This window comes from Cupressus sempervirens, chromosome 3 (assembly GCF_028749045.1).
Source record: "Cupressus sempervirens isolate cs-2001-9-10 chromosome 3, ASM2874904v1, whole genome shotgun sequence".
NCBI lineage: Eukaryota > Viridiplantae > Streptophyta > Pinopsida > Cupressales > Cupressaceae > Cupressus > Cupressus sempervirens.
Genome location: NC_143120.1, coordinates 153,272,183 through 153,288,485, shown reverse-complemented (window position 1 = coordinate 153,288,485; position 16,303 = coordinate 153,272,183). Strand labels below are relative to the sequence as shown.

The 16,303-nt window shown below is 39.2% G+C and overlaps 1 protein-coding gene across 3 annotated transcripts in view; it reads right to left on the bottom strand.

Moving 5' to 3' along the window:
• LOC149565216 (putative NAD kinase 1) overlaps positions 1–16,303 on the bottom strand; it is a 361,956-nt gene that overhangs the window by 285,782 nt on the left and 59,871 nt on the right. For 2 of the 3 annotated variants that reach the window (XM_089818768.1, XM_089818769.1), the window contains exon 2: positions 7,694–7,843. In XM_089818768.1, coding sequence (XP_089674894.1) covers positions 7,694–7,733 — 40 coding nt within the window. In that variant the 5' untranslated portion in view covers positions 7,734–7,843. Of the gene's footprint in view, positions 1–7,693; positions 7,849–16,303 lie in introns of all 3 variants that reach the window. The other variant, XM_089818767.1, reaches the window with a different exon arrangement.

The window sequence follows — 16,303 nt, the reverse complement described above, 5'->3', positions numbered from 1 at the left end:
AATAGATACCCACTTCCTAGAATTGGCGATCTATTCAAGCAGATGAGGGGAGCAACAATATTTTCCAGGATTGATTTAAGATCAGGTTATCATCAACTTCGGATCAAGGAAGAGGACATTTACAAAACTGCCTTCAGAACCCGCTATGGCCACTATGATTTCATAGTATTACCCTTTGGGCTAACAAACGCCTGGGCAACCTTCATGAATCTCATGAATAGCATTTTCCAGGATTGTTTGGACAAATTTGTGCTAGCTTTATTGATGATATCCCCATCTACTCTCGGAAAGAGGAAGAACACCAAAGGCATCTAGAGATAGTCTTACAGAGGCTTTGGGAACATAATTTGTATGGAAAACTATACAAGTGTTCTTTTTATCAGAAGGAAATTCAATATTTAGGACATATTATATCAGCCCAAGGAATAGTAGTAGACCTTGTCAAGATCAAGGCAAACAAAGAATGGTCAATGCCTAAGAATGTGTCAGAGATCAGGAGCTTCATGGGCCTAGCAGGATTTTATAAGAAGTTTTTTAGGGATTTCACCAAGATCACATACCCCATCACCTCACTTCAAAGAAAAGGGAAGAAATTTATCTGAATTGAAAAATGCCAAGCAGCCTTTAAATACCTAAAGGATAAATTAACTATTGCACCAATTATTAGGGCACCTGACCCAGAAGGCCAATTTGTAGTTATAACAGATGCATCAGGAGAGAAATTGGGAGGCGCATTGATACAAGAAGATCAGATTATTGCCTATGAATCTAGAAAACTGAAAAATTATGAACAAAATTATGCATCGCATGACCTAGAATTAGCGGCTAGTGTTCATGCTCTACAAATGATGAGGCACTATCTAATTGGAAACCCTTCTGAACTTTGTCAAATCATCAAGGATTGAAATACATATTTACCCATCCTAACCTCAATGCTTGTCAAACAAGATGGTAAGAGTTTCTAGCAAATTATGATTTCGTGATCAGTTATATCAAGGGTAACGAAAATAAGGTAGCAAACACTCTAAGCCAACGAAGACATATATCAGCTATGGTGGCAATAAATACTAGACTCAAAGAGCAAGTACTGCAGTGTCTGCCCAGTGACGACTTTTATAGAGAGATCAGTCAAGCACTTTAGAGGGATCCTCAAGACCCCAAATATGGAGGATACTAGTTAGAAGGGGATGGACTCTTGAGATATAAGTGTAGAATGTATATACCTAAGGATCTAGAATTTTGAAGGATGATCTTAGGAGAAATTCATGCTGCTCTATATTCAAAACATTTTGGGGTGACTATGATGTTGGCTAACATGAAAACTTTGTACTTCTGGAAAGGGATGAAGAGAGAAATAGAGAAATAAATGGCAGGATGCCTCAAATGTCAAAGGTCAAAGCAGAGCACCGTTACCCAGCTGAGCTATTACACCAAATGAAGTTCCAAAATGGAAATGGTAAATTATCACCATGGACTTTATTCAAGGGTTACCCATGACTCGGAGCAGACATAATACCATCCTAGTAGTTGTGGATAGGTTAACCAAGGTGGCTCATTTTATACTAAGTAACCTAACAGATGGAGCTCTAGAAATCGCTCACAAGTTTGTGTGACAAATTTTCAGACTCCACGAGTTCCAAAGAAGATTATATCCGATAGAGATAACAGAATAACATCTAGATTTTGGAAAACCTTATTCTTGTCCTTGGGAACCAAATTGAATATAAACTCCACCTATTACCCTAAGACCAATGGTCAGACAGAAAGGATAAACCGAGTATTAGAAGATCTCCTAAGAGTATATTGTATGGACCAACAATATCAATGGGAAATGTATCTTCCATTAGTAGAATTTTCTTATAACAATTCTTACCAATGTGCTATTACGATAGCACCCTTCGAGGCTTTATACAAGCGTAAGTATAGAACCTCTGAGTTGGAACAGAATTGAGGATCGAATCATTATTGACCCCAAGATGCTTGTCGAGACGGAGGAACACGTACTTCAGATCCATTAGAGGTTGAAGGAAGCAAATGATTGACAAAAGAGTTATGCAAATGCAAAGAGGATCCCTCGAGAATTCTTCATAGGAGAAAAGGTCCTCCTAAAGGTTAAACCACAAAAAAGCAATATCAAGTTTGGTAGAAACTCCAAATTAGCCCCAAGATATGTGGGACTATTTGAAGTATTGGAAGTCACAAAATCGGTAGCCTACAGAATTGCTCCAACTCCGACCCTTGCCAAAATGCATAATGTTTCCATGTGTCATACCTTAAGAAATATATAACCCATCATGAGCCTGTTATTGATTGGAATCACTTGCAGGTGCGAGACAGGGGTGGTGAAAATAGAGCCACTCAAAATACTCGAGGTGCGTAAGCTTTGCTTGTGAAGTCAAGATACAACCTAGTTAAGGTCCAACAAGATCAATATACTGAGTAAAATGCCACTTGGGAAGAATATGATGAAATCTTCCAGAAATTTCCTCATCTATTTCCAAGAAACTGATCTATGAATTTAAATTTAATGTATTGTGGATTTATATATGTTGATGAAGGGAGATCCGCTTAATACCATAAACACATAACAAAAACAAAGAAACAACAGCAAATGCGAGAACAAAATATGGACTTCTTATTATCGCCACAAATGCGGAATTACAAAATTTACAAGTACAATATGCTAACCCACATGGGCGCCTTCATTACAGTAATCTGCAAGACTAAGCTGTGAACTACCACCCACATTTGTTCTAGACAATGTTATGGTCATTCTTAAATAGGCAATTTTATGCTGCCCAGGAAGGTTCTAGACATTCAAACTTAATACCTAGGGCTGATAGACCCTAACAATACATATAGAGTCAGCCAAATACATCTTTGACATTTATTTTAGAAATTTCAGGCAGCCCAACTTTGGAAGGCCATAACTCTAGGACCTCATCTGGGGCCTCTAAGGCCTTCAAAACTGAGCTCCGAGATTTTTCTCCAAAAGTTTCCACTGAAAATCTGCAATAACTTCTCTGATACTTAAGTTGGAGCAATGAGAATTTTATGGTAGGCTTATAATTCTAAAATGAACCTTCATGTAGAATATCAGAACATTCCAAGCTCGTATGACAAACTTACTAAAAATTAGCAAGTTCACAAAAATAGTAACCCCTCTGTCTACTAGTCAAGGCCAAAAATAAAAATATTTTTGGGTGATGCTAGACTGCTCTTACACCCAGGATGCTCCTGCATCATATGTTCTAGTTAGAATGATCTATTTTGTATTGCAAGTTCATCGAAGACGATGAAACACAAGGGGAGGGTATGTTACATCCCAATTTTTTGCTTAATTTAAAATAATCTCATAGCTGTTGAGAATTCATGGGAAGTTTGTTGACTAGTAAAACTGTTGAGATATTTGATCATGTGAAATGGAAATTGTGGTTGTTCGTTATTATCTCATATGACATGTTAGTAAATCGATTTACTTGCATTTCATTTGACATGTTAGTTAATCGTTATGCTTGGAATTGAAAATGGATATCATCGAAATTGAAATGATTATGTGATGATTTGGAATTTACTAGTATTTTGAAATCATGGATATATGTTATTACTTTGGGATTTTTCCTTTTGTAGAAGCACGACGAAGGGGGGAAGTGTTACCAAAATGGGAGTTCAGAATGGGGCACCATATTCACTTAGAAACCATTAGGTATGGAGTCTAACTACCTTTGACTAAGGATAAACGACTTGGCAAGCAAGAGAAAATCTATGGATTACCATGAGTTAACCAGTTATCATAAAACATTAAATGATAAAGGAGAATCACTAAACATAGCAAATTTGTTACCTTTTTAATTTGAGAACCTTTTGTTGCATATGGCATGTTTTAATAGAACAACATCAAGATACCTAGGTATACTCATACATGTACATATATGTATGTGTATATATTTGTAAGTCAATGAAGATGTATACATCTTTTTTTTTTTAGAAATATACATAAAATACATATGTTTAGGATTTACGCATATATGCATGTATGTGTATATAAACCTATGAGTATAGCTAGGTAAGAAGATGTCCTTGTATTAAAACATTGAGAGATTGGAGTTATAATTATTATTTCATCTTGGAAATAGTCCTAATATTTTTTCCTTGCGCAGCCACATTGCATATTTATCTTATTCCATCGGACTTTATATTTGAGTAATGACTCTTCATAAATTATTCATATTTGAACCGATGGCCTTGTGAGCACCTTGCCACCTCAAAACTTTCTTGCATAACTAGCATGCATGTGAGAGCTTTTCTTCCATACCTACGCTCACCCACGGTAAGGGATTAATATCATTGCTTCTCACCTCTTTGGTGTGCAACACTTAAGTATCATTTTTACTTCTTGTCGAGAACCATTCTTGTTTTGCCATAGTTTTTATTCTATCTAAAGCCAGTGAGTGATCATCAGCATTGCTCTAAGAGAGATTTGTACGATACTAGACATTCAGCGTCCATATACATGACAATACCATAAGTTTGAATTGCATGGGAAAGCCAGCCTACTCAGCTCCGTCTGGTTATTTTGCAAGTTGAGCTATACTTCTCACCATGTCATGCGTTATAATCTGAGTTTTCTGCATCTTTCCGAAATTGTGGTTTTGAATTAATCGATTTCCTATCAAGGAATGTTTCATTATTCTTCATAGTCTAGAATTTGAAATGCTTTTCAGCCTGCGTATTCCTTTGTCGTTCCCTTTGGAACTGATATAATTAAGAAGTCATCATGATAAAAGAAAGATATGTTTATCGAATATGATTTTGCAATCTTAATAAATCTTTGTCAAAAATGCTAACTCTCATACAGGGGTATTATCAGTATACCCTCCGAGATGAGAGCAGCACCTGCATAGTAATGGTGTAATTTGAAGGGAGAGTATAATTCTCATTTATAAAGCCATACGCCGGTTTGGGTATGATACGATGGCAACGTTTATATTTCCAAGGAACAGATATACTTTAAAGAATCACCCAGGAATTCATCCATAAGGACCAGCTGGCTCGAGATGAAGGGGGTAAATGGGAATATCCCTGCAAGATAAAGTAACCATAAATCAGTAACAATTATTCAAATCTAAAATAACTAAGTCAGCTCACGGTAATCCTTTGTGTATATTCTTGTTGTCAAGTCGAGCGGTGGGTGATTGAACTTACATGATGCCCATCTGAAATCCTTGGCCAAGGTAGGTTAGTGGAATGAATGCCACTGTGATCGCCAGAGGTCAAAGTGCTAGCAATTAGAAGATAGGTTGATGGAAGGTGTCCACAACCTTGTCTACTGACTAGTCGACACTTTAACACCAAGATGTTCATTGGTAGGAAAGTGTTGTTCCAAGCCTAATTCTCGAAGTAGGGAGGGCCTTTCTCGGTAGAGATTGTGTGGGGATACTTAAAGGTCCACGGTTGGGAGGTTAAGCCCATGGCAATGCTTCTCCTCTCTTCCAAATGCCAAGGCTTGCGCAACACAAGGACATTATTTGCATGTTCTTGGGTATCTGTTTCATGTTTTCACATTTCATTTGATGTATACATATATAATTAGACGTGTATTTAATTTTTGCTATTTTGTTATAATAGTTATCATGATTCGTTTACATGGAAATGCAAAGGATATTGTAGTTATAACTGAATTTCATGTGAACCTAGAAGTTGAAATTTAGTTTATCTTTCAGTTATATGAATTGTAAGTTATAGTTAACTCGTATTTTCCCTTTCATGTGAATGAGTAGAATAATTGATATAACTGTCACTCCTTTCTTTCGGTTAAGATTGTAATGGTATTTCATTTAATTAATGGTTGAATGGATTACGGAAAATGAGCTTGTTACACTTATCATCATCTCAAGAGATTCAAAGAGGGAATTTAAAAAACAATAAAGGAGTTATTAGGATGGGATACATTAGACCTAGCTCTATCCCGTTGCATCTTAAGTGGTCTTGGTAAAGTAATTATCATTACTTAAACAAGGAGACCACTAAACACATGTACCCTATACTCAAGATGATGAGTTATTGTTCAAGTTATAAGGGCAATATACTTTTCAAATATTGATCTTTATTTAATATAGCATCAAATTACAGTCCATGAAGAGTATATACATAAGATTGCATTCGAATGCCACTACAAACAGTATGAGTTTTGGTCATGCGCTTTGGTCTTAATAATGCTTCCAACTTTCCATTCCTATATAAGTCATTGTATCACATCTTTAATTGACAATTGTGGAAGTTTGTGTTACTATTAATTAATTATATTCTGATATACAAAAAGACACGAGAAGATCACCTCATGCACATGAATGAGATGTTGGGAATCATGCAATCGCAGCCCCTTTTTGTGAAGACTTTCCAGTGGGATTTCAGAATGACAAAGAGTTTATATTTGGTTTATGTAATTTGAGCTAGTGGACTGAAGGTGCACCAAGAGTGATACAAGCCATTTTGGATTGGTCACTGCCAAGGACCATTTCTGATTTGAGGGGGTTTGTCAGGTTATGCAGTTATACAAGAGATTTGTCATGTGGTGCTCTCAATTGAAAGCACTTCTTACAAATATCACTAAGCAAATTGCATTTAGATGGTCAAATGAGGCTCAGGTTACATTTGATAGACTTAAGAAGGTGATGAGCTCTTGCCTACTGTTGGCTTTACCAGAATTCTCTCAATCGTTTGACATAAGAATGAGTTCACTTGACTGTTCCCTAATTACTTTAATGAGTGATCACTTCAAAAAAATCTGAATCTACTCTAGACAAAGCCAAATTTGCAACATAAAAATGAGGTTTCAACTTAAAATTCAAAAAACAGTTATTTTTATAAGCGGATTGAAAAGAACATTCTTAATCACAATTTACTGAAAAAGCTGTGATTTATTGTGATGAAACACGACTTAAAAATTTGACAGTGCTTTAATTCAGATCGTATCTCTGGCAGGCACAATCCACGATGAATTGTGAATTCTACTATTATGGTCCAGAATTCACATCATTTAATTTGTGTTCAGAATTACAAGGCATTATGTAATGCAGTTGAAAGTCTGTACATTAAGTAAGCAGTTGAATTTGTGTATCTTTTGAGTTTTGAGTCATACATTTATGATATTCCTCTTGAAGATAAAAACAACAAATCCATTTCATTCATTGGAGAAGAATCTAAGAATGAACTACTGATCCATGTCACTCAATCACCAAGGAGCATGGCGTAATTGATTTCAAGACTTGATTATTCATTGCTTTATACTTTCTCTTGAGTAGCTCCTTAAGTCCACCTTATTCATTAAGCTGAGATAATATTCTCAAGGCTTGAGATTTTGTCCTCTTCTATGTATATATAAAAATAGTTTCATGCATTACCTAGTATATTATATGTACTGCTGCTTGTCCAGTTTAGCTATCATAAGGTTAGCTCCATCAGAACCATAACATTTAACTATTATACAAACTTTAACCTTAGCAGGAAATACTACCCCCTGTCTCCTAGTTTTCCCTTTCCCTACTGCTCCTCACCATTGATTCTCATAATTTTGTGGATGCTTTAAGAGGAATAATACTTCAATTTATTTATACCCCATATCTAACTTCTACATTTGGTATAATTTTTTATTTTTTATTTTAAAAAGTAAAAGTTATCAGGCACAACTTACTTTTTAGCTCCTCTGTAAATTCTACAAGGTGATTGTCCATTGTACCAATAGCAGAATGAAAAAGACTATACTGCAATGCTTTTTCTGACTCCAAAGCAGATGCCAAGAGATTGCCTTCGTATTCCTGTTGCAAAGGTCTCTTACAGGGATCTTCTCTGCCCAAAAAATGAAAGGCAAGAGTCACAAATAAATGCAAAAAAATGAACCATGAATAAATGAAAATGCTCTCCATAAAGAAGTTCAATATGAAACATGCAATTCTTATTGATTGAATTTTAAATAGATATCATATTTCTATGGTATCCACATATAATTTTAGCACATAGATGTAAACAACTAGATGCAAGCAGCATGCTGGAAGGTTGCAAGGGACTAAAGCCTCATTCAATGATGACCATGTCAAGCATGGAACCAGAAAAGGCTTTCATTATACAATATGCTTCTTAAGTTCAAGGTGGTGAAGGTTGTGGATAATGCCATGCTGCTTCCCCAAATGCACTGAGGCAATATTCAAATTCAAGATCGCATAAAGGTGCATGGTTGGCTCTTTTCAAAAGAAAGTCTAATCATACGTGTGCCACATACCTTGATCTAAAGCTCCGAAGCCAAAAAAGTTACAAGCATACAGTCAAGCAATTTTGACAAAGGGAGTGGGTAGTCCAAGTTGCAGCAGCTCTATGCACATGAAAGGGAAACGATGATGCCAAGATCATTAGCTAGCAAGCGGATACGACGGCCATGATGGCATACACAAGTGGAGGAGAATGGGAATATTTCTGCTAGGCCACTTCTTCTGTGTTTTGGGTTTATGCATTGTATCTATAAGAACACTTGCTAATTCTGCCTTGTTTTCTCAATTTTGGATGTTTGACATTTTGTGTAACACTTGTGGAGTACACTTGAATATGAATTATTCTTAGTATTATTTGTTAGAAAGGCCAGGATTACCGTTGCACCAAAAATTCAATTTGTCAATACCCAATACAACAGATAGTCTTATAGAACCACAGGAGGCAGTTAAGCCATGTCGCAAATCCTGCAAGGGACGCTTGCCCGTTGCCAACAATCCCCCTCCCCGCGTCACTCACCGTGGCTTATGTGATTCGAACCTGTGACCAAGCTCTAATACCAATTGTTAGAAAGGTCAAGCCATTGCACCAAAAGATTGACCTGTTAATGCCTGATACAACCAATAGTCTTATAGAACCACAGGACACGGTTAACCCATGTCGTGAATCCTGCGAGGGACGCTGGCCCACTGCCAACATTATTATCTATATGATTTGTTTAATACTTCCATAATATTTTCCCCTTCATATATTTCATCGTGAATTTTATATAATCAAGGAGACATCATGAGAAATAGTTTGCAAACATACCATATGACTGAATATCTAAAGTTTGGTCATTATGGACTGCTGAATACAACCTAGAAAATCAGGATGATGCACATATAATGCTCTGACCTTAGCGAAAAAAAGAAATAAAGAACTTGGAAATTGTAACAGCTGAAACAATGAATTTAAGTATAAATACCTTCTTGATATATAGGGATTGTGATGCACTGATTTGACCATTCAGATTAAAACAGCAAACAGCCTTCATTAACTGTTCTTCATTTAGCATACAACTCCAAATTACATTAACATGCAAAAATGGTGTCCCCAATAGTTGCCTGGCAATTGCGAAATAAATTCAAGCAAAACATTAAACCTGCATATCAGATATCAATCTCCATTGCCCAACTATAGGTATTCATATGCAAAGATACCAAGAACAATATAGCTGATGCCCTGGGTGATATAAGCAAACATGACAATTTTGTCTTGCATGCAGACTTCATAAATTTGCCTATCAAATCTTCTAGAGAGATTTCCATTTGAAACCTCCAAAATTTTGATAAATGGTGAATTCCAAATGAATCCACACCTAAGATGAATTTGGGTTTCTATCCAAACCACTGAGAAACTTCCAGGGTTTTTGTCCTCAAATTTCCTATAAATGAAAATCAAAGTTCTCTGGAAGAAGTTTTATAAAAATCAAATGTCGAGAATGAATCTTTTTTGCTCTTTCCCTCCTTTTATAATTTTCTTTTCCAATGTTGGGAGAAAAAAAATTATTTGTTCTGTTTCATTTGCCCTTAAAAAGCAACTTTATGTTATTTTATTAATTTCAACTCCCTTGTTGCTTTGGAAAAGACATTTTCACTGTATATTGATATTTTGACACACAAGGTCCTTATTTTATATGCCCAAGATTTAAAACTTCTCATCTCAGTTCCAACAAGCTGCAACACTAAGGTTCTCATTTGACAATTTTCATTAAAATAGCGACCTTAGTAAATTTATTAAAATTTTAGTCAAAATCACTCTAACTAGGGAAAATGCCTGAAAAGCATCAAAATCAAAATCTAACAACAAAGGAGTGATCCAAATAAAAAAGATGATGAACTATCCTATCTAGATGACTTACTAAAAGTAGACACTCCCTCCAAGAGTTTTGGAGACCAAACCAAAAGCCAAGAATAACATTAAAAAGCATCGTTTAACTCCTCTAAATTATTCGAGCTCATTGAAAATATCAAAACACCCCTTGAATCATGCTAAAATAAACTCAGAATGTCGGCAACAACTACATTGCTAGAGGACCCAAAAATGTAAACATTAGATTCTCCTCACTTTCCATACCCCCAAAATTTGAAGAGTCGGCTTCTAAAATAATGGAGGTTGTAATGATCCTATGTTGTACCAATGGCGGAATGGCCATACGGATACTAATAACTGGAAGGACGACTAATGGAATACTGAGTGATTGGAGGTTGTACGGATGTGTTTCAACTAGAGAGTATGTAGATTGTACTTCAGTTTAGATACCCTACACACTAACCAGGTTGGTCGTACAGAGGGAATAGCTAGTCGTACGGATGAGAGGTGACACTGTACGGATGAGAGATGATACCGTACGGGTGGGTTAAGTAGCCATATGAGATGTATATGGGATGGTCGTACGCTGCTTATGACAGGCCATATGGTGACAATTGTGTGCCCGTACGGATGATTGGAAGCAGTACGGTGAGAACAGAGGGTAACTAGCAGGTCGTATGGGATGAAGAATGTGCAATACGGTGGTCTGTAGGGAAGTACAGCAATGGGGTCCGTGCGGAGTGTATAATTAATGGCTACATGTGCAGATGAAAGGAGCAGGAATGTCGTACATGGAGAATTATGGATATAAAAAATATCAATCAAGCACATTAATTAGATACATAAAAATGCAGAGTGTACATGCACAAATTCCTCCGAATATGTTTGCTAAGGAAAAGCACCCCAATTTGCCAGATTTGAACAAGTAATACATGCAGGGACGAAGTAGGGTGAAGGTTGAATCCCACCGAAACCACTTGAGCCAAATAAGGAAGGCCTTCCACTTCCAAAATGGCGAACAACAGGAATCCCCAACAGGAATTCGTAGTGCAGAGAAATACAATCAAAAGCATACCTACAGACTACTATGAGCCATGCTTAAATACCCGTCGGGAAAAGCTTTCCGAGGGTGTACAAAGTTAGCCGACGGCAACAAAAACTACGAAAACAAAATAAAATGGGTCTGAGATAAAATAAATCAATCCGCTCGTTACAAAGATTAAATTATTTATTTTATAACAAGGACATTACAGTCCTCCCGTCCCAAAATTGGCTTGTCCTCAAGCAAGTGCAATGCCAAGTACTGGAGGATGTGCTCGCCTTCCCATGTTGCGTCGTCCAACGGTAGTTGTCGCCAACGTACCAAGTACTCCCTCATGGTGCGGTTTCGTAGGACCTTTTCACGCACTTTGAGAATCTCAACAAGTTTCAGAATGAGTTTCCTTTGCTCACTAAGTGGCGGAAGGTTGGTAGTGACTGTGACGTTTTGCCCGGTAGCCTTCTTCAGACAGGAAACATGGAAGACATTGTGAATGTGGCTACCCTCCAGAAGTTCCAGTTCGTACGCCACCTCACCGATGCGACGAAGCATGCGATAGGGGCCACAAAAATGTGGCTTCAATTTCTCCTTTCCTGTCCCCTTCAATGAAGACTATCGGTATGGCTGAAGTCGGAGATAGACCAAATCCCCTACTTCAAAACTCCTCTCTATTCAGTGTCTATCGGCGTACACCTTTTGTCGATTTTGTGCTTGCTACAGGTTTTCTTTCAAGCTCCTCAGTATGTGCTGTCCCTCCTAAAGCCAATCCTTCGCCCTTGGTGCGCGACTGTCGCCCAAAACTATGTCGATGAAGAAGAGGGGTTCGTGCCCGTACAGAGCTTTGAACGGCGCCATCCCGATTGACATGTGATACATGGTATTGTAGCAATACTCCCTAAGATGGATCCATTTCACCCACATGCATTGTTGTGCCGAGACATAGTTTCGAAGGTAGCCTTCGAGCCATTTGTTCACAATTTCAATTTGGCCATCTATCTACGGAAGGTAGCTCGTGCTCGGTGTTAATTTGGTCCCTACCATCCGAAACAGTTTTGTACAGAAGATACTGACGAATCGTCCATCTCAATTGCTGACGATGTTCCGAGGTAACCCGTGCAGCCAAAAGACTTCTCTAAAAAACAATTCGACGACTTGTGCAGCCTAAAGGTCTGAGGGGATGGCGAAGAAGTGAACATACTTTGTCAATCTGTCAACCACCACGAAGATGCAGTCCTTTCCGTTCACCTTGGCAAGACCTGTTATGAAGTCCATTGATATACTTTCCCACTTATGTTCGGGAATCGACAAAGGCTGTAATAGTCCAGCAGGAAGAGTGTGTTCGGATTTGTTCTACTGGAAAACCATACATTCTCTCACATGCTACAACACATCCCCTTTCAGTCCTTTCCGTGAAAATCTCTCCCGCATACTTCTGTAAGTCTTAAGGACGCTGAGATGTCCAGCCAGAGGGGAGTCATGTACTTCCTTCAGGATCTTCTACTTCAGTTTGAATTCTAGACTAGGTAGATCCGATCTTTATAATAGATGATGTCATCCACTACCCTATACCGATCATCGTGGATGTGACCATCCATTATCTCATAGGCAAATATATTCTTGGAATATTCTACCAACAATTGTGCCTTCCAGTCAGCTAAGATTTGATCTAGCGAGCAGATGGTGGGTTTTCGGGACAAGGCATCTACAACAACATTGTTCTTCCCTGTTACATATTCAATGTCGAAATCAAAAGACTGAACTTTGCTTACCCATTTTTGTTGCCGTTCGTTCAGATCCCACTGCTCTAGGAAATATCTTAAGCTGTTGTGATCCGTACGAACAACAAACTTGGCACCAACCAAATACTGCCAGAACTTGGTTAGTGCATGTACGATGGCCAACATTTCTTTATCGTAAATAGAATACAGGCATTCTGCTAGTGTAAGCTTTCTGCTCTCATAGGTGATGGGGTGTCTATCCTACATCAGAAACGCTCCAATGCCCTCCATGGATGCATCGCATTCCAAAATGAACGGTCGGGTGAAGTCAGGTAATGCAAGAACTGGGCAAGTGCTCATGGCCTCTTTTAGCTTATCAAATGTGAGTTGTGCTTCTTCATTCCACTGGAAAGTCCCTTTCTTCATCAGATCTGTTAAAGGTGCACTAAGCTGAGAAAAACCTTTGACAAATCTCCTGTAGTAACTGCATAATCCGAAGAACCCTCGTAGATCTGTGAATGATTTCTGGGGAGGCCAATCAAGGATAGCTTGAATCTTCCCCTAATGCACTTGAACCCCGTATTGACTAATGACATGCCTCAAGTACAATATCTCTGTCATACCAAACTAACATTTGGATTGTTTGGCGAACAGGGATTGTTCCTCCATGATACTGAGAACTTTGTTCAGATGCTTCAGGTGCTCCTCCCATGTCCTGCTATAAATAAGAAGATCATCAAAGAATACCAATAGATACTTACACAACTATTTGTTGAAGATGCGGTTCATGCACAACTGGAATGTAGTAGGTGCATTGGTCAAATTGAATGGCATGACCAGGAACTCATAGTGTCCGTAGTGGCAGTGGAAAGATGTTTTCTCCACATCTTCTCTCATTCGGATTTGATGGTATCTGGAACGGAGATCTATTTTTGAGAAATAGACTACGGCATGTAGTTCATCCAGCAGCTCATCTATCCTTGGGATGGGGTACCTGTTCTTTATTGTTCTTTTGTTCAGCGCGCGATAGTCCACACACATGCGCATCGTTTCGTCCTCCTTTTTGACCAACACCACCAATGACGCGAAAGGGCTAGAACAGGGTCAGATCCATCCTTTCTCAAGCAATTATTGGATCGTCCGCTCGATCTCATCCTTGAATTTCTTGGGGTGGCAGTACGGTGTGGTTATGACTAGTTTTGCCCCTGATTCCAACTCGATTGTGTGCTCAAATCCCCAATGAGGTGGTATGCCAGGAGGAATATCCATGAAGACTTTTTCATGCCTACTTAAAATATCCTTAAGTTCATCCTATGGAGGTGTTCAGTGCCCTTTCATAGGTTTCGTCGAGATAAAACAATGCACAGCCCACTTGACGTCATCATGCTGCATGACTGCCTCCATCCGATGCGCGGAAACTTCTTTCGGACCTTCATTTGCCATCACTTGTAGGACAACCTTCTTTCCGTCAACCACAAAAGTGAAGTCCATCCGCTTGAAACTCTGAGTGTACTCATCAAGTGTCTCCATCCACTGTATGCCCAGAATGACTTCCATGTTAGCGAGATCCACTATGAAAAAGTCCTCCGTCACCGTGTGATTTGCCATTGTGATGCTCAGCTGAGGGACAAAGTGCGTGCAGGGCAGGAAAGTCCCTCCGGCTACCTTGACCTAAAAGCCCGCGTGTGCTTCCATAGGGAGATTTCTTCACTTTACCAAGGACTTTACCAAGGATGAGCTTATGAAACTCGAAGTAACTCCGCTATCCAACATCACCGTAACCCTTTGTCCTTAAAGGGTACCCCACACACAAAAAACTGTGCACCTGGGACTGCTAGCCAATGCAATGGATCCCCTGCACAGTACCAAGGCAGCAATCCTTTCCGTATAGTTTAAACTAGCCATTTTGGTGTCAGTGTTAGGTTCGTCATCTTCAACCGGCATTTCTTCCTATTCGTGTTCGTCCTCATCATCGGACACCACCTCGATGTAATGGATTTTTCCCTTCCTCGAAGTTCCTGTCAAGTAGCTTCATCCAATGACGGCTTCTTGGGTGGAGGTTTGTCTCTCAGAAATGTCAATGGTTTTGGATGTGAGTGACTTCGAGAGGATGAGGTTGATATCGACGATGATGCCATACTTCGTGCCTTACTGATTGCTTCTGACAGGGTAGACGGATTGAATCCCTTCACCCAACCCTTCAGTGGTTCTGCCAGTCCATCCATAGAGAGCACGACCCGCCTTCTTTCGGAGATGTCCATGGCCAACACAGAAAGTCTCTAAAATTCCGCAATGAACTGATCGGATCCAGTTTGCCTCAGTGGCGCCAAACCTTTGAAATTCAGCTCAGGGTCTTTCCCATCGAATCGTTCTATTAATCTCTCCGTAAATTCCGCATAGGTCTTTATTTGATCATCCCCTAATGTGATGGTGGCGTGGTGCCACCATTCGTGCGCAACTCCTTCCAAGTGCAAAGCGGCAAATTTGATAGCTTCTTATTCAAGCATCGTATTCAGCTGGAAGCAGGTATTGGCTTTCATCACCCATGCCTGTGCTAAAATGGAACCCAATCAGTCAAATGATGACAGATTCCCCTTACTCAATTTTCTCTTGAGATCATCATTAAAGTATCCTCCTTTGTTTCCGCCTCTCGAGTATCTCATCCTCAAATCTGTGTAATCTTTGTAGGAAATGTTCTCTTCAAAGTTTGCATTCCTCCAGTCTTCTCTTATTTCTTCGAAAGTTGGTAGTCTCTCTCCGTGATGTGCTTCCGTCCATGGTGGGCGGTCGGCATGGAAGGTCGAGAGCGTGCTAGTTGAGGGTGTGGTTTAACCAATACTGAATCCGCATTGTGTCCATTTTGTTCTCCAGATATTTTGTTCTCTGCCAACTTCTTGAGGGTTTCCTCCATGAGTCGCTACGTATCCGTGATCTGTGCCTGATTTTGGACAAGTTCCCTCAGAAGTACCACAAGTTCGATGCCTGTCGGTTCCCGTTCGTCAGCCATTCGATCAACGGAATGTGTCCTCTTCCAGCTATAAACTCTCATTCACCGTCCACACGCTGGCAAGATCGAAGAGCTCTAATACCACTGTAATGATCCCGTGCTATACCATTGGCGGAATGGCCGTACGGATATGATAACTGGAAGGACAACTAATGGAATACTAAGTGATTGGAGGCCATACGGATGTGTTTCAACCAGAGAGTATGTAGATCGTACTTCAATTTAGATACCCTACACACTATCCAGGCTAGCCGTACAGGGGGAATAGCTAGCCGTATGGATGAGAGGTGACACCATATGGATGAGAGATGATGCCATACGGATGGGTTAAGTAGCCGTACGGGATGTATATGGGATGGTCGTATGCTACTTATGACAGGTCGTACAGTATTTATAAAGGCTGTATGGTGACAATTGTGTGCT